This window comes from Indicator indicator, chromosome 36, assembly GCF_027791375.1.
Source record: "Indicator indicator isolate 239-I01 chromosome 36, UM_Iind_1.1, whole genome shotgun sequence".
Taxonomy (NCBI): domain Eukaryota; kingdom Metazoa; phylum Chordata; class Aves; order Piciformes; family Indicatoridae; genus Indicator; species Indicator indicator.
This window is the reverse complement of record NC_072045.1, coordinates 2,653,370-2,677,628: the sequence shown is the minus strand read 5'-3', so window position 1 is coordinate 2,677,628 and position 24,259 is coordinate 2,653,370. Positions and strand designations below refer to the sequence as shown.

The 24,259-nt window shown below is 62.0% G+C and overlaps 4 protein-coding genes across 4 annotated transcripts; 2 read left to right on the top strand and 2 right to left on the bottom strand.

The window, feature by feature from the left end:
• Nucleotides 1–458: 458 nt before the first annotated feature.
• Nucleotides 459–1,923, top strand: NR2C2AP (nuclear receptor 2C2 associated protein). Its single transcript, XM_054396286.1, has 5 exons — nt 459–499; nt 618–708; nt 796–901; nt 1,312–1,379; nt 1,643–1,923. Exons 1-5 carry the CDS (start codon nt 459–461, stop codon nt 1,757–1,759), a joined length of 423 nt encoding a protein of 140 aa, XP_054252261.1. The 3' UTR covers nt 1,760–1,923.
• Nucleotides 1,924–2,611: 688 nt separating this feature from the next.
• Nucleotides 2,612–8,070, bottom strand: RFXANK (regulatory factor X associated ankyrin containing protein). The gene is made up of 9 exons (XM_054396244.1): nt 7,857–8,070; nt 7,171–7,233; nt 6,433–6,513; nt 5,573–5,638; nt 5,341–5,441; nt 4,127–4,252; nt 3,354–3,420; nt 3,044–3,124; nt 2,612–2,751 (listed from the first exon to the last, which is right to left on the bottom strand). Exons 1-9 carry the CDS (start codon nt 8,068–8,070, stop codon nt 2,693–2,695), a joined length of 858 nt encoding a protein of 285 aa, XP_054252219.1. The 3' UTR covers nt 2,612–2,692.
• Nucleotides 8,071–9,039: 969 nt separating this feature from the next.
• On the top strand, nt 9,040–15,959 carry BORCS8 (BLOC-1 related complex subunit 8). Its single transcript, XM_054396273.1, has 5 exons — nt 9,040–9,076; nt 9,873–9,985; nt 12,642–12,706; nt 13,123–13,230; nt 15,451–15,959. Exons 1-5 carry the CDS (start codon nt 9,040–9,042, stop codon nt 15,491–15,493), a joined length of 366 nt encoding a protein of 121 aa, XP_054252248.1. The 3' UTR covers nt 15,494–15,959.
• A 1,005-nt stretch (nt 15,960–16,964) lies between these two features.
• On the bottom strand, nt 16,965–22,159 carry TMEM221 (transmembrane protein 221). The gene is made up of 3 exons (XM_054396330.1): nt 21,846–22,159; nt 18,286–18,371; nt 16,965–17,464 (listed from the first exon to the last, which is right to left on the bottom strand). The coding sequence occupies exons 1-3, from the start codon at nt 22,157–22,159 to the stop codon at nt 16,965–16,967; spliced, it is 900 nt and encodes a 299-aa protein (XP_054252305.1).
• Between the last annotated feature and the right edge of the window lie 2,100 nt (nt 22,160–24,259).

Here is a 24,259-nt window from a genome sequence, read left to right as displayed (position 1 = left end):
GATCCCAGGAGGTGCTGGGCCGGGGGTGCTGCTTGGACGTGGCGGGGGGGACTTCAGGGTGCTGTACCCACCCCCGCCGGGGAAGGAGGCTGCTGGGGGGCTGGGCGGTCCCCCCACGCTGCTACCGGCACCGGGAGGGGCGGGGCGGGGCGGGGCTGGGGGCGGTCCCGGGAAGCATTTACGCAGCTTCCTGCACCCGGAGGGTGGTGAGTGAGGGGGGTCCGACGGGACCGGCATGGGTGGTGGGGGTGCTGCCGGGGGTCGGGGTGCTGCTGGGGGTCCCTCAGGGATCCACGGTGTTGCTCTGGGGTCCCCAGGGCAGCTCAGGGGTCCCCAGTGCTGCTTAGGCGTCCCAGATGATGTTCGGGGAGTCGCTGGTGCTGCTCAGGGGGTCCCCAGTGCTGCCCGGGTGTCCCCATTTTCGCCCCTGGCTGTCCCCCCGCTCTCCGCAGGCAGCGATGCCACTGGAGCCGCTGATCTGTGCCAGGACAGCCACGCGGTGAGTCCCGACCCACCCCGAGGGGACAGCGGACAGCGAGGTGCCCCCCGCCCGTGCCTGACACTGTCCCCGCGGTGTCCCGGAATGGTGTCCCGGGACGGTGTCCCTGTCCCTGCAGGGTGAGCTCCGTGCTGAACCGGGACGGGAAGCAGTTCGGGAAGCAGCACATGTTTGACGGCAGCGAGGAGACCTGCTGGAACTCCGACCAGGTCAGGCGACATCGGGGGGGTGTGGGGGGGTGATCCGTGCACGGGACAGGAGCTGTGACACAGCCCCGGTGCCACCCCTGCCCGCAGGGCACCTGCCAGTGGGTGGCTCTGGAGTTCCCCAGCACCGTCAAGGTCTCGCAGCTCCACGTCCAGTTCCAGGGGGGGTTCTCCAGCCGGCTGTGCACGCTGGAAGGTGAGGAGCTGGGCTGGGGTCATGGCAAGAGACTTCCTCTGCCTCAGTTTACCTGCACCCAAAGCCTGAGAGAGAGGCTGAGGCCCTGGGCTGCAGTATAGAGGGATGTCCCTCCCCGGGGGTGTTCCAGGCCAGGCTGGATGAGGCCTGGAGCAGCCTGGGCTGGTGGGAGGTGTCCCTGCCCATGGCTGGGGGTTGGAGCCAGATGAGCTTCCAGGTTCCTTCCATCCCAACCCATTCCATGGATCTCTGGTTAGCAAGGACCTAGGGTTCTCCAGGACATTTTGGGTGCAGCTAGGTCCGTCCCATGGACCTCTGCTCCCAGCCCTGGATTTTTGGGGCAGCCAAGGCAGCCACCAGAGGCTCCCCCAGCACTGGAGCCCTCCTACAGCTGCCTCCACCCTCAGCAGGCTGCAGAGAAGGTGAGGAGCTGCTGAAGATCTCACAGCTGTACCCTGAGGACACCAATGCCATGCAGATATCCTTTGCTGTGCCATGAGCTGGGTCCAACAGCTTGGGGATGGTCCAGAGCTGGCTGTGGAGGGGCAGGGGGGCAATGGCAGAGCTGTGATTTAAACTTTGCCACCACTAAAGGGAGGTGGAGCAACCCCAGAGCTCCACCAGGGTCTGAGCCCCACGTGGACCTTCTTGGAGCAGGGCTCCCAAACGTTGTTGTGGGGTCCCCCCTGTGTGGTGGGGTCCTCCTCCCCTTGCCTGTTGTTCTCCTTGATGGCCCCACACAGATTCCAGGTGGAGGAGACAGTGCTGGACAAGCTGAGGATCACCTTTGAGAGCAGCACTGACTTCTTTGGCAGGGTTGTGGTCTACCACCTGGGTGTGCTGGGGGAGAAGCTCTAAGGCAGCAGCAAGGGACAGCACTGGGGGGCACTCCCTCAGCCCCTGGGTACCCCCCTGGAGGGGCGCAACAGCCCAGCAAACCCTGCCAGCAGCACCAGACTGCACCCCAGAGCACCAAGAGGGGACCTCCAGCCCAGGGCATGGCAGTGACAGAGGGACACAAGATCCATGTGCTGCTTCCAAGCCTCTGGTGGGACACAGCAATAAATGATGCCCTCCCTGCTTCCTGGCTGCTCCTTGGGTGAGTGGCACCTCAGGACTGAGCCTGCCAGGGCTTGCCAGGGCTGTGCTGGTGTGCAGCTGGAGCAGCAGAAGTGTCCTCTCCCTGTGCTGTGGCTTCTGGCTGGCTCCCACCCTTCCTAACCTCCTCCCCTGAACTTCTTGGAGTGGCTTTTTGTGCCCTCAGAGGGCCTGGAGTCAGGATGGGAGCACTGGCAGGGCCATGCTGTGCTCCTGCTGCCAGGGTGATGCCTGCTGCTGGGTTTCCCTCCTGCCTATGGATACTTCCCTGGCTGTGTGCTGGGAGGCTCTGGCACCTTTGTGGGCATAAGAGGGAACTCCCCTCTCCCATGAGCTCTGTGGAGGAGCACCAGGGCCCTGGGAGGGCTTGAAGGCTTTGGAGAGGTTGTTTGGCCCAGCAGCTGGTGCTGGGACTGGGGACTGGCAATGGACAGGGCTCCAGAAGGCTGCTTCAGAGTTTACTTCAACAGTGCAGCACCTGGGTGCCCACACAGGAGCCCAGGCAGGGCAGAGATGCAGCTGCCCTGGCAGTGAGTGTCCCTGGGGCCACTGTGGCTGTGCCACCCTGCAGGAGAGGCACAGAGCCAGCCAGGGCAGCTGGTTGCCAGCTTCCTCCACCTGCTCCTTGCTGGCAGGCTGGTCCCAGGGGAGCAGAGCTGGTGCTGGGGGCAGGCTGGGGGGGGGAGGCTGTGGTCACTCCAGCTCCTTGCTCTGGAATAGTTTGAGGATGTGGCTCTCCATCACCTGTTGGACTGACAGAGGGGAGAGAGGTGAAACCCAGGGAAGTCAAACCCCAACCCCTGAGCCCCCAGACTGCTGTGGGCAGGGCTGCAGAACCTCCTCCTCCATGCTCCCAGCTCCCCAGTGCCAGCACAGCTCTGGTGTGGAGGGGGAGAGAGGGTAACAGGACCCTTCTTGATGCCTCTGGCTCTGCTCTCTGCCTGGCAGAGCAAGGGAGCTGCAGGAGAAGGTCAGAAAGAGCCCCAGGCAAGGCTGGAGGCTGGGAATTGCCTGGAGGTTCCCAGGCAGAGGGGGGCCACTTGCCTTTCTTGTGTCCCAAGGCCACAGCCAGGTCCATTGGGGTGTAGCCAGAATCTGCCTCTGTGGTCAGGTCAGCACCACGAGCTGCAAGCAGGGCACTGGAGCTCAGGGCATGGCACACCCTGGTGCCCCCTCTGGCTGAGGACACCCCCACAAGTTGCCCATCCAGGCTGGGCAGCCCTCCATAACAGGGGCTGGGGGGGGGGGAACGCTCAGTTTCTCCCTGCCAGGGGGTGTCAGTTCCTCTCCCAGAGGGGGGTGCCCAGGGGCAGGGCCTGGAGGGGAAGGCCCAGGGGCAGCTGGTGCCCAGTACCTAGCAGAGCTTCCACACACTTGACGTGGTTGCCACGCACGGCGTAGAGCAGGGGGGTGCCACCGTTCTGCAGGGGGAGGGAAGGAGCTGCGTCACTGCTGCCCTCCCCTGGGGCCATGCTCACCCAGCTCCTCCTCCTCCCACCACAGCAGAGGGTCTCCAGCCCCCTGGGACCCTTGTCCCAGCCTCTCCCCGTTGAAGGTTGGGTGTTTGGTTCTCTGTGTGCAGCACAGTGAGCTCTCAACTTTTGTCATCTTCAAGACAAACCAAGTTCTGGGTGCTGAGTGCAGCTCTGGAGCCCTCAGCACAAGGAGGAGCAGGGCCAGAGGAGGCTACACAAAGGATCCAAGGGCTGGAGCACCTCTGCTGTGAGGCCAGGCTGAGGCTGAGAGAGTTGGGATTGTTCAGCTTGGAGAAGAGCAAGCCCCAGGGAGACCTTCTGGTGGCCTCTCAGTGCTTTAAGGGGAGATCAGAAAGCTGGGGACAGACTCCTGAGCAGGGCCTCTTGGGACAGGACAAGGAGGGATGGCTTGAAACTGACAGAAGGAGACTCAGAGTGGAGAGAAAGGAGAAATATTTGGTGCTGAGGGTGCTGAGACCCTGTCCCAGGTTGCCCAGAGAGAGAGAGGTTGGAGCTGCCCCATCCCTGGCACCATTGCAGCTCAGGTTGCTTGGGGCTGTGAGCAACCTGCTCTGCTTGGGGCTGCCCCTGCTGCCTGCCAGGGTGGTAGGGGGTGACCTAGGGGAGCTTTAAAGCTCCTGGTGGCACTCACCCAGTCATAGATGTTGATGTCCACGTTCCTCTCCAGCAGCAGGGTGACAATGTCAGTGTAGCCTCCCATGCTGGCCAGGGACAGGGCACTCTCCCTCTCCTTTGCCAGGGCATGGGGGTCAGCCCCCTGGGTGGAGGAGAAGCTGCTTGTGAAGGCTCTAAAAACCCAGAGGAGGAGACTCGTTCTCTGGGGAGATTCTACCCCCACCCCTTGGCCACCTTGCTGTGGGGTGCAGAGCTCCTTGCTTAGCCCCAGCCCAGAGCTCAGCAGCAATCAGCATTGGCAGGGCCCAAGTGATCAGCCTGGCCTCAAATTACCAATAAGCAGAGAGGTAATTACCCAACAGTTATTGCTGGCTGCCAGACAGAGCTCTCCAGGCTCTCCTCTCAGCCCCCAGCCCCAAAGAGAGCTCTCCAGGCTCCCTCCTCAGCTCCCAGCCCCAAAGAGAGCTCTCCATGCTCCCTCCTCAGCTCCCAGCCCCAGACAGAGCTCTCCAGGCTCCCTCCTCAGCTCCCAGCCCCAGACAGAGCTCTCCATGCTCTCCCCTCAGCTCCCAGCCCCAGACAGAGCTCTCCAGGCTCCCTCCTCAGCCCCCAGCCCCAGACAGAGCTCTCCAGGCTCCCTCCTCAGCTCCCAGCCCCAGACAGAGCTCTCCATGCTCCCCCCTCAGCTGCCAGCCCCAGACAGAGCTCTCCAGGCTCCCTCCTCAGCTCCCAGCCCCAGACAGAGCTCTCCATGCTCCCCCCTCAGCTCCCAGCCCCAGACAGAGCTCTCCATGCTCCCTCCTCAGCTCCCAGCCCCAGACAGAGCTCTCCATGCTCCCTCCTCAGCTCCCAGCCCCAGACAGAGCTCTCCATGCTCCCCCCTCAGCTCCAGCCCCAGACAGAGCTCTCCATGCTCCCCCTCAGCTGCCAGCCCCAGACAGAGCTCTCCATGCTCCCCCTCAGCTGCCAGCCCCAGACAGCTCTCCAGGCTCTCCCCTCAGCTCCCAGCCCCAGACAGAGCTCTCCATGCTCCCCCCTCAGCTGCCAGCCCCACGGGGAGTAGCATCCAACAGTGGCTGAGCTGCCAGCACTCTGCAGATGTGTCCTGTTTGGTACCAGGGGAAAAAGAGTGGGGCCAAAGGATGGTACCAGGATGGTGCTGGACAGCCAGAGAGGTTGGAGAGGGAAAGGCTGCTGTGAGCAAGGTCTGCCTGAGCCTCCTGGCCTCACCCACTCCAGCAGGTGCCGGACGGTCTCGATCTCCCCGAAGGCTGCAGCCCAGATCAGGGGAGTGAAGCCTCTCTCATCAGGTTTATTTACCAGGTTCTCACCTGCACAGACATGGATGGGACCCCTTCAATGGGAAGGGTAAAGCCCCCTCTGCTCCCTCTCCTCCCAGAAAAGCCAGCAAAGGCTGTGAAACTCAGGCAAGGGTTTCCCAAAGGCCCAGGGCCCAGGGTACCTTTCCGGAGGTGCTCCTTCAGCTGGCTGAGCTCTCCCTGGGCAGCAAGCTGGTGGATGGAGAGTGCTGGGGGAGAAGGAAGAAGTCAGGGAATTGGGGAAGTGTTGTGGCTGGAAAAGGCCTCTATGGTCACTGAGTCCAGTTGCTGACCCAACACCACCATGGCCATTCAGCCACATCCACAGAGCTCAGGAACCCCCCCAGGGGTGGGCACTCAGTCACCTCCCTGGCAGCCTGGGACAGGCTTTGAGAACCCTCCCCGTGGAGAAGTCTCTTCTCATGTCCAGCCTAAACCTCCCCTGGTACAGCTTGAGGCCATTTCCTCTCCTCCTGTCCCTTGTTCCCTGGGAGAAGAGCCCAACCCCCACCTGGCTCCAGCCTCCTCCCAGGGAGCTGCAGAGAACACTGAGGTCTCCCTCAGCCTCCTCTCCTCCAGGCTGAACCACCCCCAGCTCCCTCAGCTGCTCCTCACCTCCAGACCCTTCCCCAGCTTTGTTGCCCTTCTCTGGACCTGCTCCAACCCCTCAATGCCCTTCTTGGAGTGTGAGCCCCAAAACTGAGCCCAGGATTCAAGATGCAGCCTCACAAACTGATGCAGAAACCGTCCCCAGCTCAGCTGCCACTGCCTGCAAGTCTGGGAGCAGCATCCAACCGAACCCCAAAACCTCAGCTGGTTAACCCAACCCCCCTCTACTGCACAGCAGTGAGTGCTGAGAGCAGCAGCACAAAGGAGCAGCTTGAGAGACCCTCCCAGGGGGCACTGAGCAGCGTGGCAGCAGGAGATGGAGGGAGGCACCCATCCTGCTGTGCCCCTGCACCCCAAATGCACCCCAGGGAGGTGCAAAGCCCAAGGCACTCACTGTCCAGCGTGGCTGGCAGGGCTGAGACCTCATTCCCTCGCTGCCTGTTGGTCAGGGTGTTGGAGTGCTTCAGGGGGAAGCCTGTTCCAGGGAGAGCAGACACTCAGGGCACTTCTCCATGCAGAAGGAGCAACCACACTGAGCTGAGGCCAAGAGCTTCAGCAGAGCTCAGGTCTCATGCTCTGGAGGTTACCCCTCCTGCCCCTAGGGAAAAAACCTGATTCCCGCAAAAGAAGGAATTATTGCCCTGCAAGTAAAGAGCCTGGAGAGTGAGGGCTGACCAAGAGCTGAGCAGGGAAGACAAAGCAGCCCAAAGCAGCTGCCCAAGGAGGGGCAGAGCCCATCTGGGGCACCACAGGGGTCAGGGGCCTGGCACTAAGGGCATAACTGTACAGAGACAGTGCAGAGGACAGCTTGGGGGAGGTACAGGAGTTCAGCCTCCTGTTTCCTACCCTGGAAGAGCTCCACTTGGATATCTCAGTCTGTTCTCAACAAGCACTTCAAGGGTTAACTAGGAAAGGAGATGGGAAGGGTTTGGCAGCATGGAGCTGCAGCGACCTCTCACTGCTGGCACAGGGCAGCACCAAGCTCTGGCTTTGGACGTGGCCCTGCCACCTCATGGGGGGGACCAGGAGCAGGAAAAGGCTTTTTGATTGTTTTTGGAGCTGCTTTCGTGGGAGGAGAGCCCGAGGTGAGCTCTGCCATGCCTGCCCCCCAGCAGGGCTGTGCCACACTCACTGTCAAGCAGCTGACTGCTCCTCTGCCTGTCCCCCGAGGGCACTGCAACAGAGGCTGCTCCCCCTGCAAAACCACAGCAGCCCTCAGCAGCCCTCAGCAGCCACCAGCAGCCCTCAGCAGCCACCAGCAGCCCTCAGCAGCCACCAGCAGCCATCAGCAGCCACCAGCAGCCCTCAGCAGCCACCAGCAGCCACCAGCAGCCCTCAGCAGCCACCAGCAGCCACCAGCAGCCCTCAGCAGCCCTCAGCAGCCACCAGCAGCCCTCAGCAGCCACCAGCAGCCCTCAGCAGCCACCAGCAGCCACCAGCAGCCACCAGCAGCCACCAGCAGCCATCAGCAGCCACCAGCAGCCCTCAGCAGCCCTCAGCAGCCACCAGCAGCCACCAGCAGCCACCAGCAGCCCTCAGCAGCCACCAGCAGCCCTCAGCAGCCACCAGCAGCCCTCAGCAGCCCTCAGCAGCCCTCAGCAGCCACCAGCAGCCCTCAGCAGCCACCAGCAGCCACCAGCAGCCCTCAGCAGCCATCAGGGACCTCAGCTGTGCCTGCTGGGGACCAGGCTGGGCTCCACCCGGGCACAACCAGACCCAGCCCAGGGCACGATGAGCCCCAGGCAGGAGCTGGATCCCTGCTCCATGTGCGCCCCCCCCCCCCCCCGGCCCCCAGCACTCTGCCCCCCCAGCACTCACTGTCCCCACGCTCCACGCGTGGCACATCCGGGTCCAGCCGCAGGCACCCCGGGGGGACACTGCTGTCCCCTGTGTCCCTGCTCCCAGCCAGCTCCTCTGCAGCTGCTGCTGCTGCTGCCTTGGCTCCATTCTCAGCCTCTCTGGGGAGCTCCTGGGCATCCTCATTGTTTGGGGAGGTCTCCACGGGACGAGTGGCTGCTTCTTCACCTTCCATGGGTCAGCTGCCACGAAACGAGGTGTTAGGAGAGGAGGCAGAGTGGGAACATCTCCCAGGACAGAGAGGGACGTGAGGGGGAGGCCGCCGAGCACAAGTGCTTGTGGCTACCGAACTCCTCCATGCCGGAAGCAGAGTTTGGGGTCCGCTTTGCCCTCTCCGGACAAAAGCTTCCATCATGGGAGCCGCACCGGGCCCCCCATCTCCCCGGAGCTCTCAGGCCCCCGAGCCGTTTCCAGCCACCCCTCCCCGCCTCGTCACTCCCGGGCTGAGCGATGCGGCCCCCGCCGGGCCCCGGTGCGGAGCTTGGGCTCACCCCCGGCACCCCCCGGCGCATGCCGCCTCCCGCCCCAGCACTTCCCCTTCCTCCGGCTCAGCCGGGCCTGCCTGGCAGGGCCTCGCCGGGCTGCTGGGGGCTGCCGAAGGGAATGGGGGGCACGGGGCGGGGGGTGTCCCCCTCGGACCAGCTCCTCCTGCCCGCTGACGGCGGGGGGAGGTGGGGGACCGGGCGAGCCGGGAAGCCAAGCGTTAAAGCGACAGTCCTGGGGATGGCGACGGGGTGGCGGTGGCCATGGAGCATCAAGTCCCCGCTGGCGGCGTGGGGGTCCCGAGAACTCACCTCCCTCCATTTGTCCCTCGTCCCGCACAGGGCCCCACGTTCTCCCGGCTAAGGAGAGCGGCTCCGGCCGCGCTGCCTCCGGCGGGGACACAGCGCCCCGACCCCGGGAGTGCCGACCCGGCGCACCTCGAATGCCTGCCCGCGGTGTGGGCTTGGCCCCGGGTTGGCGAGGGGACAGCCCAAGGGTGGGGGGCGGGCGGTATTGGGGGGGCGGGAGGGTCAGAGGAACGTTGGGGCCTGGGCGGTGTTTCCAGCCGGGGCTGTTTGCGGTACGAGGGACGCCCCGCGGCGGGGCCCGGCCGGGGCCACTTCCGGGGCTCACCGGCGGAAGCGGAAGTGGTGGCCGCGGGATGGAGGAGCCGGAGATGCAGCTGAAGGTGAAGAAAGGTAGGAGCGGGAACGGCTGGGGAACGGCGGCTCGGCAGCCGCGGGGACGGTCGCTGCGAGGCTTTGCGGATCTGAGCTGCCTCGTCACGATAGGAGCCAGGGAGTCGCGACAGGGCTCTGGAGCCGCTGCAGAAGTCGCGACGGGTGAGGAGGCAGAGAGCCTCCAGACTGCGACTGGCGCTCCCAGCTGGGCCAGGAACAGGAGCCAGGCTTCTGCTGGGCACGACTGTGGTCGGAAAGGGCCCAGTGATGGGCACAGACCAAGCGGTCCCTGGCGCCAGGGCACTGTGCAGGTGGTGACATCCCAGGCTGGGCTGCCTGTGGCTGGAGCATTGCTTAGACGGGAAAAGACCTTCGAGATCATGGAGTCCAACCATCAGCCCAGCACTGACAGGGCCTGCACTAAACCACATCCCTCAGTGCTGTGTCTACACAGCTCTTAAGCACCTCCAGGCATGGTGACTTCACCACTGCCTTGCCCAGTCCATTCCAGTGCCTGAGAAGCCTTTCAGGGAAGAAACTCTTCCCCATCTCCAACCTGAACTTCCCTTGGCACAGCTCCAGGCCGTTCCCATCACTGGCTGCCGATGCTGATCTGGGGAGAGCGGAATCAGAGCTGCCTGGTTTGGGGGGCGGAGGGGGGGAGTTGCTCTTAAATCCTTTTTAACAGCCTGGTGATCACAAACCACTGGGCTTTGCTTTGGCGTCTGCAGTGCTGTGTTGGGAGCAGAGCCAGGCCTTGCCAGCCCCTGCTGCCATGCTGTTTGTCCCTAACACTGCTGGGTCTTGCCTGCAGTCACAGATAAGTTCACAGAGAGCATGTACCTGCTGGCCAATGAGCCCTCCGTGGCCCTCTACCGCCTGCAGGAGCACGTCAGGAGGTCCCTGCCAGAGCTTGCACAGCACAAGGTGAGTCACACCTGGCTCTGGGCCACACAGCTGGGGCACAGGCACCAGATCTTCTCCTCACCCAGCCCCTTACCCCCAGTTCACCTCCCTTAGGGCTGGGAGGATGTTGGCTCTTGGGGTGTGAGGTGCAGTGGGAGCTGGCTCTGGAGGGAGCAAAACAAACTGGAGGGGATGTGGGGGGCTGGAGAAAGGGGGTGAGGGGGGCTGGAGAAGGGGGGGGGTAGGAGAAGGGGGGGGGGGTGGAGGGGGTGGGGGGTGGAGAAGGGGGGGTGGAGGGTGAGGGGGGGTTGGAGAAGGGGGTGGGGGGGGCTGGAGAAGGGGTGGGGGGCTGGAGAAGGGGGTGAGGGGGGGTTGGAGAAGGGGGGTGAGGGGGGGTTGGAGAAGGGGGGTGAGGGGGGTGGAGAAGGGGGTGAGGGGGGCTTGGAGAAGGGGGGTGAGGGGGGCTGGAGAAGGGGGTGAGGGGGGCTGGAGAAGGGGGTGGGGGGCTGGAGAAGGGGGATGGGGGGGCTGGAGAAGGGGGATGAGGGGGTGGAGGGGGGGGGGTTGGAGAAGGGGGTGAGGGGGGCTGGAGAAGGGGTGAGGGGGGCTGGAGAAGGGGGTGAGGGGGGCTGGAGAAGGGGGATGGGGGGGCTGGAGAAGGGGGATGAGGGGGGCTGGAGAAGGGGGATGAGGGGGGCTGGAGAAGGGAGGGGTGAGGGGGGCTGGAGAAGGGGGATGAGGGGGGCTGGAGAAGGGAGGGGTGAGGGGGGCTGGAGAAGGGAGGGGTGAGGGGGGCTGGAGAAGGGGGATGAGGGGGGCTGGAGAAGGGAGGGGTGAGGGGGGCTGGAGAAGGGAGGGGTGAGGGGGGCTGGAGAAGGGGGATGAGGGGGGCTGGAGAAGGGGGATGAGGGGGGCTGGAGAAGGGAGGGGTGAGGGGGGCTGGAGAAGGGGGGGCAGTTGAAGGAGGATCAGGGGGGCTGGGGTGGGGGCTGAGGGCAGCTGGAAGGAGTGAGCCACATTTACTTGTGCAGCGAGACTTGAGAGCCCAGCTGTGATCCTGTGCTCCCCCAGCTGGGCTTTTGCAAGGAGCCAAGGCAAAAGCAGAGGCTCTGTGTGCTGCAGGGAGATGTTAAATCTTCTTCCCTCTGTGAGGTTTTCATTTCCCACATAAAATCAAGGGGGAGGGTGAGAGGAGGGAGGAAGCAAGCAGGGTAATGAATTACACCTCCCAGCTGTGCTCCTGCTTGCCTCCAGAGCAGGGAGCTGAGCCACGCTGGTGCCAGCCCTGTGCTGTCCTTCTGCCTCTCCTGCCAGTCAGGATTCATTAGGGCTGATGCCTCATGAATAGATTACAGCTCCTTGCCTATGCTAATGTGCTGTCAGGCCTCATTTTTCACCCCTGCTTTCCAGCCCTGCTTCTCACATGAGCCTGGATGGTGACACTTTATTATTCAATTATTTATGAAGGCCTCCTGTAGGTGTCTGGGTGCAGGGGTGGGGGGCTGGGGGTGGATGTGGAGGGTTCAGCACCTGCTGAGGGGGGGTTGCCTCACTGGCATGCAGGGGGCCAGGCTGGGGGTCTCATTCCTGAGCTGTCACTTGCTCTCATTTAATCAAGAGGAGTCCCAGTGTCAGGGAAACGAGTCCTGGAGAGGAGGAAATTGGACAAATTGTGTGACAAGTCACGCAGAGGGAGCAGATCAGCTCCCATCAGCCAGCAGTGGCTAACAGGGCTGAGGGGCATTGAGGAGCAGAAGTGACAGCTGAGGGGAGCTGCTGGAGAATGTTGTTAGTGAGCTGAAAACCCCCAGCAGTGCTCCAGCCTTGGGGCAGAGTGGCTGGAAGCTGCCCAGCAAAAAAAGCCCTGGGGGTGCTGGGTGACAGCAGCTGGCTGGAGGTGAGCCAGGGGGGGCCCCAGGTGGGCAACAAGGCCAGCAGCAGCCTGGCCTGGGCCAGCAGTGGTGTGGGCAGCAGGAGCAGGGCAGGGATGGTGCCCCTGGGCTCAGCACTGGGGAGGCCACACCTGGAGCCCTGGTGTCAGGTTTGAGGCTTTCACTCCCAGGACACTGAGGGACTGGAGCAGGTCCAGAGAAGGGCAACAAAGCTGGGGAGGGGTCTGGAGGTGAGGAGCAGCTGAGGGAGCTGGGGGTGTTCAGGCTGGAGGAGAGGAGGCTGAGGGAGACCTCAGTGCTCTCTGCAGCTCCCTGAGGGGAGGCTGCAGCCAGGGGGGGTTGGGCTCTGCTCCCAGGGAACAAGGGACAGGAGGAGAGGAAATGATCTCAGCCTGTGGGACAAGCTCAGTGTCCATGGAGGGCTGAAGCTCTCCATGTTGGGGCTTGTCTCCTCTGGTGCTGAGCTGTGTGGTGAAGCCTCCTGGTGCAGGGCAGGCTTTGGACAGAAGGGAAGGGACTTTGGAGCCAGTCCAAGCTCCCACCCCACCTCCTGCCCTCCACAGAAAGAGGCCCTTGGATTCCCTCTGCCTTGTTACCAGACCCAGCAGAAGAGCCTGGACAAGGAGCTCCCAGGAGAATGGCTTTAAAAGAGTGGCTCTGAAGCAGTTTCCTCTTGAGCTGCAACCTCAGGACTCAGCTGCCTGGGGGCTGGGGCTGGGGCTGGCCAGTGTGTTCCTAAGGGTGCTGCCTGCTCTTCTCATCCCTTCTCTTCTCTTCTCCTCCAGTCTGACATGCAGAGCTGGGAGGAGCAGAGCCAAGGAGCCATCTACACTGTGGAATATGCCTGCAGGTAGAGGATACTCTCAGGAGGAGGAGAAGGGGGGAGGGTTGTGGTGGAAACAAAGCAGAACCTGCCAGCAGGCTGCCCAGAGAGGTTGTGGAGTCTCCTTCTCCGCAGGGCTTCCAACCCCTCCTGGCCATTGTGCCCCTGGGCAAGCTGCTGTGGGTGCCCTGAGGAGCAGGGGGGTTGGGCTGGGTGAGCTCCAGAGGTCCCTTCCTGCTCCCCCCAGGCAGGATTCCAAGATTCATGCTGAGGACTGTCCCAAGCCCTCCCCCAGCCCTGCTGCTCTCCCACAGCAACTCCAGAGGGTGGAGATGCCTCCAGCTGAGGTCTCTTCTTCCCAGCCCTTCCTGGGGAGGGAGTCTGTGTGCTGCAAAGCCTTTGGAACTCCTGTGCCACCTCCCCCACTGCCTCTTCTCTTCCAGTGCCATCAAGGGCATGGCTGACAGCAGTGTGTACTTCAGGAGCATCGACAGCCTGCTCAAGCAAGCCATAGCCATGAAGGAGCAGCTGAACGCTGCCCAGGGCCGCAGGTAACCAGGGCAGGGGGCACCTTGGCACCTCTTGGGTGCTGAGAAGCTCCCCAGGAGCCAGCAGTGCCCTCCTGCAGCCCAGCAGGCAGCTGTGTGCTGGGCTGCAGCCAGGGGAGTGTGGGCAGCAGGGCAGGAGAGGGGATTCTGCCCCTGGGCTCTGCTCTGCTCAGACCTCACCTCCAGCTCGGGCGTCCCCAGCAGGGGAAGGACTCAGAGCTGTGGAATGAGGCCAGAGGAGGCCACAAAGATGATCCCAGGGCTGGAGCAGCTCTGCTGTGAGCACAGCCTGGGGGAGCTGGGGATGTGCAGCCTGGAGAGGAGAAGGCTCCAGGGGGACCTCAGAGCTGCCTGCCAGGACCTGAAGGGATCCTGCAGGAAGGCTGCAGAGAGACTTTTGCTGAGGGTGTCTGAGACAGGCCAAGGGGGAATGGTTTGGAGCTGAGGCAGAGCAGGGTCAAGCTGAGGAAGAAGTTTCTCAGTGTGAGGGTGGTGAGACTCTGGCACAGGCTGCCCAGGGAGGCTGTGGCTGCCTCCTCCCTGGGGATGTTCAAGGTCAGGCTGGATGAGGCCTTGGGTAGCTGAGAGCTGTCCCTGCCCATGGCAGGAGGTTGGAGTGGATGAGCTCTGAGGTCCCTTCTAACCAGGACTCTCTGTCACCATCCTGCCTGGCAGAGGCTTTGGTGACAGCAGCACAGTGCAGCTCTGATCCCAGGCTGTTGTTTGAGAGCCTTCCCCTCACCTCCTGGCTTTGTTCACTGGGAAGCAAAGACTCTCGGGGCAGGAGGTTAGCTGGAAAATAATTTATTTCCTTGTTTAAAAAGGGAGGTTTGGTCTGTGAGTGGTTAACTCTTTGCTGTCTCAGAGGCAGTTGGAGTCAGATGAGGCCCTGAGCAGCCTGGGAGGTGTCCCTGCCCATGGAACTGGAGGATCTTGCAGGTCCCTTCCAACCCAGCTGCAGTGAGAGGGCAGGGGGTGATGGCTGCAGACTGGAAGGAGCTGGATTGAGATGAGTCATGAGGAGGAAATTCTTCCCCAGGAGGTGCTGAGGCACTGAACAGGCTGCCCAAAGAGGCTGTGGAGGCTCCAAGCCTGGAAGTGTTGCAGGCCAGGCTGGATGAGGCCTGGAGCAGGCTGGGCTGGTGGGAGGTGTCCCTGCTGATGGCAGGGGCTGGAGCTGGCTGATCCCCTTCCAACCCAGCCCATGCCATGCAAACATCTCCCAGCAGTGTCCAAGCCTGGTGTTTGTTCTTCCTGAGAATGGGATCAGTGTTGGAGGCTGACTGGGTAGGGGCTGAGAAATTCCCAGCTGCCCATCCCTGGCAGGAGCTTCTCAGTGAACAGAGAGCCTCTGTCTGCAGCATGCCTCTGCCTTGGCCACCTCTGCTTGAGCTTCCAGCTGTGCCCAGCTGCCCACATGGCAGGGTCCCTGTGCTGCCCACATGTCAGGGTCCCTGTGGTGCCCACATGTCAGGGTCCCTGTGGTGCCCACACGTCAGGGTCCCTGTGCTGCCCACATGTCAGGGTCCCTGTGGTGCCCACATGTCAGGGTCCCTGTGGTGCCCACGTGGCAGGGGTCCCTGTGGTGCCCACGTGGCAGGGGTCCCTGTGGTGCCCACGTGGCAGGGTCCCTGTGGTGCCCACGTGGCAGGGGTCCCTGTGGTGCCCACGTGGCAGGGGTCCCTGTGGTGCCCACACGTCAGGGTCCCTGTGGTGCCCACACGTCAGGGTCCCTGTGGTGCCCACACGGCAGAGGTCCCTGTGGTGCCCACACATCAGGCTCCCTGTGGTGCCCACGTGGCAGGGCTCCCTGTGGTGCCCACGGGGCAGGGTCCCTGTGGTGCCCACACATCAGGCTCCCTGTGGTGCCCACGTGGCAGGGTCCCTGTGGTGCCCACAGGGCAGGGTCCCTGTGCTGCCCACGGGGCAGGGTCCCTGTGCTGCCCACATGGCAGGGGTCCCTGTGGTGCCCATGGGGCAGGGTCCCTGTGCTGCCCAGCAGCATTCTTGGTGGTTGTGGTGGTGCTGTGGCTGTGCAGTTTGCTGCTTCAGCACCCAGGGGAGCTGCTGGCTGCTGCTCTGTGGCCTGTGCAGCACTACTCAAACGTTTGTTTGTCTGAGCTGCTCTCCTGCTGCTCTCAGAGAGCTTTTCTGGCAGCTCCTTCACCTTTTGGGAGTCCTTCCTGAGTGCTGGCCCTGACTTGTCTCTCTCTCTTCTCACAGCTCTGCTGCTCCCCAAGCCAAGAATCCTCCAGCCAGTTCCTGATCCCAGGCAAGCCCTGGCCATCCTCTGCTGCCTTCTCCAGCCCAGTTCTGTGTCCTCCAGCCACAGGGAGGGGCAAGGAACCAACCTCCTCCATCTGGGAAGCTGCCCACAGGCTGCTGCCTGCCTCCCTTGGTTCCCAGGAGCAGCTAAATTCCTGTCACTGGGGTGGGGACTGCCTTTGGGGGGTGCTCTGGGGAGCACTTGTGTCCCTTTCCAGAGGAGGGAAATGAGGTGGATTTGTCCTTTCCAGCTCTTCTCAGCTGCAGGCTGCTCCTGAGGTGGTTTATTTTGTGTTTTCCCTCTCTACCTCTTGGCCACAGAAAATCTGGGTCTTGCTTTCAGTGTTTTGTAGGTGGCTGTTAAGGACCTGCCATGGGCACACTTCAGCTTTGTTCTCTGCAAGGAGAGTTTTTCATCTGCCTGCCAAGGGGTTGCTGAGTTTGGATTTAGTGAGAATAATAAAAAGGAGAAGAAAACCAAGAAAGTTCTGTTTCAAACCTTCTCCTGTTGCTGGCCTCAGGCTTGGGGGGTGGGGGGAGGTCTTGGAGCCTGCTGGCTCCATGTGTTTCAAAGGGCACAGAGCAAAACAAAGCTGGGCAGAGCTGGAGCCTTTCAAGTGAAAAAGAAAAAGAAACCAAAAAAGACTTTTTTCAGCCCCTGTCAAGCAGTGAGAGGCAGAGCTGTACTTGGAGGGCACTTTAAAAGGGATGAGACATCTCCAGCCCTCCTGGAACCACCATTTCTGTTCTGCTGAAGAATATGCCAAGGCTGGAGGGCTCAAAGCAGTGCCAGGCTGTTGGCAGGGGAGCTGGGCTGTGTTTGGGGTGGCAGGGATCTGTCAGGATAGCAGCACAGGAGCTGAGGGGGCAGCTGTGGCCTCCCCCTGCACAACCTGAAGTGTTTCACTGGTTGCTGGGTGATGAGGAACTGGGGAAGAAGCCAGCATGGTGCTGCCACCAGCAAGAGCTGTGGGGGGCAAGAGGCTGGGGCCCGACCCTGCTCAGTGGTGCCCAGGGACAGGACAAGGAGCACTGGGCACAAACTGGTACCCAAGAGGTTCCATCTGAACAGGAGAAACTTTGGTGTGAGGCTGCTGGAGCCCTGCAGCAGCTGCCCAGAGAGGTTGTGGAGTCTCCTTCTCTGCAGGGCTTCCAACTCCCCCTGGGCACTGTGCCCCTGGGCAAGCTGCTGTGGGTGCCCTGCTGGAGCAGGGGCTTGGACTGGGTGAGCTCCAGAGGCAGTGGCAGGAGGGGCTGGGAGCCTTGGCATGGGGTGCAGCTGTGGTCTCCTCAGCAAAAGAAGCAAAGAACGTGCAGCAGGGGCTGCACAGCCCCCGGGTGGGAGCAGAGAGGGTGGAAGGCCCTGGGGGGGGAGGGAACCTACTTGAAACTCTAACCAGAGATGCAAACCTTGTCCCTGGGTGGTGGTGCCTGCAGCTGCCCTGGCCGAGGTGCCCAAGTGCCCCTGGCACTCACACCAGCGTAGAGTCCTTGCCTGAGGCTCCAGGCTTCCGGGCCAGGACGTTCCTCATCTCCTGGGTGACTCCATTCCAGGGCTTGCCCTGTGCCTGCAGCAGCCCAGGCTCTGCTGCCAGCGTCCTGTGCGTCCTGGGCAGGTTGCAGCTCTCCTGCTCCCCGCAGGAGGTGAGGTTGCTGCTGGCTGCGGAGCCCAGCTGGGATTTGCGCTCCAGGAATGGAGGGAAGGAAAACTCCCGGTGAATTTCAGGGCGGGCGCGGGGTGGAGCCACGGTCTTGTTGTTGAGGTCGCTGGTGGAGGAGTCTCCCTGCTGGGCAGAGTCGTTCTCGTAGAGGGTGTGGGAGAGCTCCGAGCGAGCGCGGCGAGAGGCCTGGGAGGCGCGGAGCAGGGCGTGGGACACGGAGAGCAGCAGCACAACGATGCCGGAGCAGAGGATGCAGGCGCTGGCGATGCCAGCCTCCAGCTCGAACAGCAGCAGCATGTAGATGGCAAGAGCTGGAAGGGGAGCACAGAACATGTCCCAGCACGTCGAAGGACAGAGACTCCCTACAAGGAGGCCCATGGAAAGGACAGGGGGTGCTGGGCACAAGGGTTTCATAGCCTGGGGGGGCTGGAAGGGACCTTCAAGATCAGCCAGTTCCAGCCCCCCTGCCATGGGCAGGGACACCTCCCACTGAAGAAGGTTGCTCAAGGCTCCATCCAACCTGGCCTTGAACACTGCCTGGCCTGGAGCTTCCACAACTTCCCTGGGCAGCCTGTTCCAGTGCCTCACACCCTCCTGGGGAAGAATTTCTTCCTTGTGCCTCATCTAAAGTGAGCTTCTGGGGAGATTCCCATTGGACTCCAGAATGAGAACCTGAGACTGGGGAGTGGTGGAGTCCCCTCCACTGGACAGTTTGAAGACACAGCCTGGCAGGGTGCTGGACCAGCCCCCTTCAACTCCACCTTCACCTAGAAAGGTTGCATCAGATGATCCTTGGGGTCACTTCCAACCTGGCATTCTGTGATTCTGAGGAACCAGAAGGACTAAAGCCTTACTTTAGACCTGCAAACTGTGAGGGTGCCAGAGAATCCCAGCATGGTGGAGGCTGGAAGGGAACTCTGGAGATGCTTCAGTCCAACCCCCTGCTAACAGAGGTACCCCTGGAGCAGGCTGCAACCCAAACCTGGAGAGCAGAAGGTTCATGCAAAACAAACCTGATGCTGAAGGAGAACCTCAGCAGCTTCCCAGCACTCAGCAACCAGTGCAGGGTGGATGGTTGGGTTGTAAGAGCACAGCCCAGGCTGGGCTGTGGTGGGGGGAGAGGGGAACTTGCCTGTGAGGTAGACTGAGACCCCGCAGCAGAAGAGGCCGATGGCAGCGTGGCGAACGGTTCGGCTGTCCAGGAGGAACCAATCTGCCCTGCAGGGTGTCAGAGAAAGGCAACTTCTGTCAGGCCTCCTGCTCCTGGGCTCAGCACAGCAGCACCCAAGCTCTGGCCCCTGCTGAAGGCTGGCTCTGTGCAGAGGAGAGGTTCAGAGCCAGGCCTCAAGCCCAGGGAGCTCTGCTCAGCTTGGGTTCAGAGCTCTCTGCAACAAAAGGGTTGGAGATCTCTTCACATTTCCAGCCCTTCCTGCTGGGATAGGGGCAGGAGCTCAAGAAAAACAAAGGGCTGGAGGCTCTCTGCAGGTGGTTTGCAAACCCTGAAGAGTAAAAGGAACAAAACTGAGGCTGGAGCCCAATCTCCTCCCTCCAGAAAGAACAAGCGAGGTGCTGGGCACTGAATGAAGCAAGGTCAGGTTCTCTGCTCACCCTTGGGCTTGGATTTCTGTGCTCAGCTCAGATTGCAAATCTTTTGTCTGCAAGGGGCTTAGTACTTGAATTGTGCTTCCAACATGTCAAAAGCTCAGCTCCTTCCCAGCAGGACCTTTGTTTCCCACCCAGCACCAGCTCCTTTGCCTGCTGCAGGCACTTTCCACCTGCAGGCTCTCCCCCAGGCCACCAGCAGCTCTCCTTGGGCATCTTGGGAGCCAAATTGACCTGGCAAACCTCAGCCCTCGCTGGGCTTTGGAGGCTGCTGGCACCCGAGGATGCTTCTGCTCACTGGGAGAGCAGGATGTAGTCATATGGGGACACAGCAGAGGGTGGCCAAGGTGGAGGTTAGCAGATAGATGAGCAGGGGGTTGGAAATGTGAGTGCCTGGAGAGAAGCTCCTTCTGTTCCATGGGGTGAACTTAGCAGCTGAGGATGCTGTGCCCCCTCCCGGCATGTCCTGACCCCCTCCCCTCCTCTCGGGCTCGGTTTGTCGTTGCCGAGTCCGTTAATGGAGCCCTGGAGCCGCTCCCGCTCCTCGCTGCGGCGGGGAAGAGCAGCAGCTTTGTTTCATTAATTACCTGAGTGCGAGGGGGATTAGCAGGGAGGAGAAGGACTTTGTTTGGAGCTGGCCCGGGCTATTGAGTGCAGCTCTGAGCAGCGGAGCCCTAATTCAGTGTGACAAGCCCAACGTGGGAAAGGTCCCTGGGACGTGAGCAGGTCCCCTAATGAAATGGGCACCCGGTGGGGCCAGGCCACGAGGAGATGGCAGCCGCTGGCATCCCACATCCCGGGGCAGAGAGGCTGTGTCCTGCCAGCACCCCCTGCCCGGGGGCAGCCCCCAGAGCAGCCTCCCCTGTCCCCAAAACCTCCAGGGATGGACATTCAACCACCTCCCTGGGCAGCCTCTTCCAGTCCTTGGGAACCTTCCCGGTGAAGAAATTTCTTCTAACGTCCAACCTAAACCTCCCTCGGAGCAACCTGAGGCCATTTCTTCCCAAACACAATAACCCTCAGGGAAGCTGAGGAGCAGCCTGGGCAGCTTGGGATCCTGGGCAGAAGGAGACCAGCCCAGGTCACAGATCACCTGCAGCAAAGCCACCAGCAGCCTCTGGGGCTGGGGAGCAGAGCTCAGAAATGTTGTTTAAAGTCCAATTGTTTGGGAAGAGTTCCCCAGCAGGGTCTGCAGCTGGGCAGGGCTGGTGGCTCTGCCCTTGAACAGTTGGCTGCAGTTGGAGCAGAGCCTGTCCCACCCCTGGCACTGCCACCTCCCTACCTGTGACTTTGCATCTGGCTCCCTGATTACTGCAGCTTCTGCTTCCCACTCAGGATTTTCAAAGCTGACCCCTCCCCCCCAGCTTCAAGATCCTGAGCATTTCCCAGCCCACAAATCCACCCCAGCTCTCAAGACAAACTTCTCCAGCCCAGGAGGAATTTCTCTGCTGTCACAGTTTGCCAGCAGAAACCAAACTGCCACCAAAAAAAAAAAAAAAAAAAAAAAAAAAAAAAAAAAAGTTTGCTGTGAGGATCTTTGTGTCCTGCAGAAATATTTTGCTCTCCTTCATTAACTGAGTGTTGGCTTCACTTGCAGGAGGCTGAGAGGAGCTGCTGCTGCTCCCTGATGAGGCTCCAGCCACCCTGCTCCACACAGAGCTGGAGGCATTGGTGGGGTTCTCTAATTAGGGACAAGAGGAGCTGCTGAAACATTATCACTGCCTCGTCAATCGGGTTTAGGCTTGAAGTGAGAGTGGTCACAAAACTGGCCCCCTGGGGAGCATGGTATGAGCTACACAGAGGGATCTCCATGTGCAGACCTCTTGGCACCAAGATGCTTCTGAATCTGATTGTTCACAAGTTGGTTTTGTTTTGCTTTCAACCCAGGATGTTGGGGAAGAGGAACCAGCCCAGGTGTCCATGGAGGAAGGAGAGAGGAATTGCTTTGGAAGTAGAATCATAGAGTGGTTTTGTTTTGCTTGGAGAAGCCCTTTCAGATCCTTCACTCCAACCAGTCTCTAACTCTCCCAAGGCTGGGGCTGAACCATGGCCCTCAGCACCACAGCTCTGGGGATTTGGAACCCCTCTGGGGGTGGGGTTTCAGCCACCTCCCTGGGCAGCCTGGGACAGGCTTTGAGAACCCTTCCAGGGAAGAAGTTTCTTCTAATGTCCAACCTAAACCTCCCCCTGGAGCAGCTTGAGGCCATTTTCTCTCATCCTATCACCTGTTCCTTGGGAGAAGAGGTAATTCCCACCTGGCTCCAGCCTCCTCCCAGGGAGCTGTAGAGAGCAATGAGGTCTCCCTCAGCCTCCTCTTCTCCAGGCTGAACACCCCCAACTCCCTCAGCTGCTCCTCCCCAGCCCTGTTCTTCAGACCCTTCCCCAGCTTTGTTGCCCTTCTCTGGACCTGCTCCATCCCCTCAGTGTCCTTCTTAGAGTGAGGACCCCAAAACTGAGGCCAGGATTCAAGGTGTGGCCTCCCCAGTGGTGAGTCCAGAGGGACAATCCCTGCCCTGGTCCTGCTGCCCACACCACTGCTGGCACAGCCCAGGAGCAGCAGGTGCCCTGCTGCTGTTGCTGTGTAAATGTGCTGCTAATCATTAAGTCAACACATGTTGGTGGTTAATGACCCCAGACCCCTGGGCTCTGTGCTCACCCTGGCAGGCACCCCAGGAGCCCATCCTGCAAAGGGACAAATTTCCTGGGCACCGTAGCCAGGCCCAGCACAACTTCCCTGCTTGGCCCCAGAGCTGGGCTGGGCTGGCAGGGCTGGTGTGACCACCCCTGCTCCTACACACCCCGAGAGGGACCACAGCAATGCCACCCTGTGCTCCTTCAGCACCCCCCTTTCCCTGCTTCCCCCCAACTTCCTGCTGCCTCCTCTGAGCATCCCTGGGGCTCCTGAGCATCCCAGTGCCCCCATAGCCCCCTGCACCCCCAATTCCCAGTGCCCACCATGTCTCCCTGCACCTCAAACTCCTCCTGCCCCTGACACCCTATAACCCTCCTGTATCCCCAAGCCCTGGTGCCCCCCTAATTCCCCTATACCCCCAAGCCCTGGTGTCCCACCAGCGTCCCCGCAGCTCTCACCGGTCGAGACCGGGCTGCCCGCGGCACAGCTCGGTGCTGAAGTAGCCGTGGAGGAGGCAGAGCAGGAGGCAGCTGACGTTGAGTACCAGGCAGAGCGCGGCCAGCACGGCCGACACCGGCAGCAGCACGGCGGCAGCAGGCTCCGGTAAAGCTCCTCTCCCTGTACCGGGACCAGAACCAGCACCGGAACCGGTGCCAGCCCTTCCCGACGGCAGCTGGAAGATGAGGCTGGAGGCGAGCAGGGCCATCGCAGCGGCCAGAGTCCCGAAGAGCAGAAGCACCGTTAGGGCTCGCTGCGGGTAGGCGGCGGGCATGGCGGGGCCGGTACAGGGAACCGGGATCCGGGAGGGGCACCGAAAACCGGGAAATGAAGAGGCAGCAGGAACTAGGGAGGGTTCTGGGCTGGCAGACCAGCTCCGCTCACCTCCGCTCCGCCAAAGTTGCGTTTGCTTTGTCCCCTGTGCACCCGGGATGGGGAACCGGGAACCGGCACCGAGCCGAGAGCGCCGCTCGGGGCGGCGGGAGCTGTGGTCCCGTCGGAATTTCGCCTCCCTCCGCCGCTGCCCGACCAGGGAAGACCGGGGAGGGCCGGTCCTGCCTCCCGGTACAGCCCCTCGCCGCAGGGGCCGCAGCCGAACGGCAGCTCCGCCGGGGCCGGGCCCCCCCAGGCTCCGCCCAACATCCAACCCCCCGACGGGGCCCCGGGAGCTCCTGGGGTCGGTGAGGACTTGAAGGGGGTTGGACGGGACCGGGACCAGGGGAGTCTGGGCTCAGAGTGATGGACGGAGGGACGGGAGGGTGGACGGACAGAGGGACGCTACAGCTGCTGCGAGCGGTGTCTCCCGCCCTCCCCTCGGCTCTTCCCGTTCCCAGGCTCAGTCATAGGTTTCCTGCTCTTGGAAAAAATCCTGGGATCAATCCCCCCCAACCTAACCCGGGGAGGAGGGGACACGGCGGCGGCTTCCTCCTGTTTCCCATTTCTGCCCAGGGAGAGGCACTTTTGGCACCCAAAATGTTCTCAGTCTCACACGGCTGAGGAGGGACCCTCGAGGGGCTGCCGTCAACCACCGGCCCTTGTGGCTGTCCCCAGCTTCCCGTGTCTTATAAATATCCTGGGAAGCTGAAGCGCCTTTCCCCTGGGATCTGCCCCGCCAGCAGATCCTCCCTTGGGAACTGGGCGGATTCAAGGAGAGTTAATGCAGGGAAATTCGCTCTGCAGATCCCCTGGTACCTCGGGAAAGCCCCTGTGCCTTGGGCGCAGCGGGGAAGCTGAGGCAGAGTCTCCCCCTCCGAAATTCCACACCCGATTTCCCTGCGTGTGGGACAAGGGGACGTTGGGATGGAGCTTCCCTGGCACTGCGCCAGCGCCACGCCAAGGGACCGGGTGTGACATCGACTCCCCCAGCCTGGTGGCATCAGCAGCTGGGCCTGTGCCCAGGGCCGGCTGTGGGATCTGGACGGGGTGACCTTTCCGTGGGGCAGAGCCTGCCCGTCCTGCGTGGGTGGTGCCCGCTGGCACCCTGCGCTGCCGGCCGGAGCCGTGCCGGACACGGCGCTATTTTGAACGCTGCTGTGTTGGCCTTGGCAGGCAGCTCAGGGCTGGCTCCTGGGTTGATTCCAACCCCCCTCACATTTTTGTCCAGGGAGGAAAGTCAGTCCACTGGTCCATGGTACTGGTGCTTGGCATAACGTCCCCAAAGCAGCTCCTGGTGACGGAGTCTCTGTCCCTTCCCTGTGGCTGGGAGGAGTGGCAGGGCTCAGCCGTGTCCTGTGGGCTGTGTCACTTGGGGTGCGGAGTGCCGGGGGGCACTCAGCGGCTCTGGGTCCCCAAAACCCCCGGATCCGGGGGCAGGAAAGGCCTCAAGAGGGAGCTCAAAGCTTTCAAGCTGCCGACCTGGAGCTTGCAGGGAGCAGCTGGGCAGAGCCCAGCCTGAGCACATCCTGACCTGGGGGGTCTGGGCGCCCCCTGCCCCCAGTGAGGAGGTTCAGCTGCTAGAAGCAACTTTTGGCTAAGTCCCTGGGAAGCCCGAGGTGAAGGGAGGTGCCATGCCTTGGGCTGGCAAAGGGCCACCCTGTGTGTCCCCAAACCGTGTCCCGTGCCAAGATGTGTGATCTGGACACCGACTCTGTGACTCCACAGCTGCCAGGACACTGCTCTGCAGATGCTTTGGGTCTTCTGCCCTCCCTCACACCTCCTTCTCAGGATCAATTAGGATTATGAGCAGGGCTAATTAACAGTCTGCTAATTGCACTCTGAAGCACTCCATAAATCAGGAGCATTAAAAGCAGCTCTAAGGAAGATGCCTTCCCCTTCCTGCCAGCCCAGCCTGCACCAAGAGCCTTCTCTGGGATTGTCCCAGTCTCTCCATCCCCTCTTCCCAAACTGCCCACCTGGGATCAGACCCCCAGCAAGC

Bases quoted from the DNA above. Each gene is read 5' to 3' on its own strand.
- NR2C2AP (XM_054396286.1), top strand. From the start codon at position 459: ATGCCACTGGAGCCGCTGATCTGTGCCAGGACAGCCACGCG. The intron at 500-617 runs GTGAGTCCCGAC...CTGTCCCTGCAG, and splicing joins TGTGCCAGGACAGCCACGCG to GGTGAGCTCCGTGCTGAACC. The intron at 1,380-1,642 runs ATATCCTTTGCT...ATGGCCCCACAC, and splicing joins AGGACACCAATGCCATGCAG to AGATTCCAGGTGGAGGAGAC.
- RFXANK (XM_054396244.1), bottom strand. From the start codon at position 8,070: ATGGAAGGTGAAGAAGCAGCCACTCGTCCCGTGGAGACCTCCCCAAAC. The intron at 5,442-5,572 runs GTACCCTGGGCC...ATGTCTGTGCAG, and splicing joins GAAGGAGCACCTCCGGAAAG to GTGAGAACCTGGTAAATAAA. The intron at 2,752-3,043 runs GCAAGTGGCCCC...CCCCTCTGTCAG, and splicing joins GGCCTTGGGACACAAGAAAG to TCCAACAGGTGATGGAGAGC.
- BORCS8 (XM_054396273.1), top strand. From the start codon at position 9,040: ATGGAGGAGCCGGAGATGCAGCTGAAGGTGAAGAAAG. The intron at 9,077-9,872 runs GTAGGAGCGGGA...TCTTGCCTGCAG, and splicing joins GCAGCTGAAGGTGAAGAAAG to TCACAGATAAGTTCACAGAG. The intron at 9,986-12,641 runs GTGAGTCACACC...CTTCTCCTCCAG, and splicing joins CAGAGCTTGCACAGCACAAG to TCTGACATGCAGAGCTGGGA.
- TMEM221 (XM_054396330.1), bottom strand. From the start codon at position 22,159: ATGCCCGCCGCCTACCCGCAGCGAGCCCTAACGGTGCTTCTGCTCTTC. The intron at 18,372-21,845 runs GTGAGAGCTGCG...GACACCCTGCAG, and splicing joins GGGCAGCCCGGTCTCGACCG to GGCAGATTGGTTCCTCCTGG. The intron at 17,465-18,285 runs GCAAGTTCCCCT...CTCCCCTTCCAG, and splicing joins GGTCTCAGTCTACCTCACAG to CTCTTGCCATCTACATGCTG.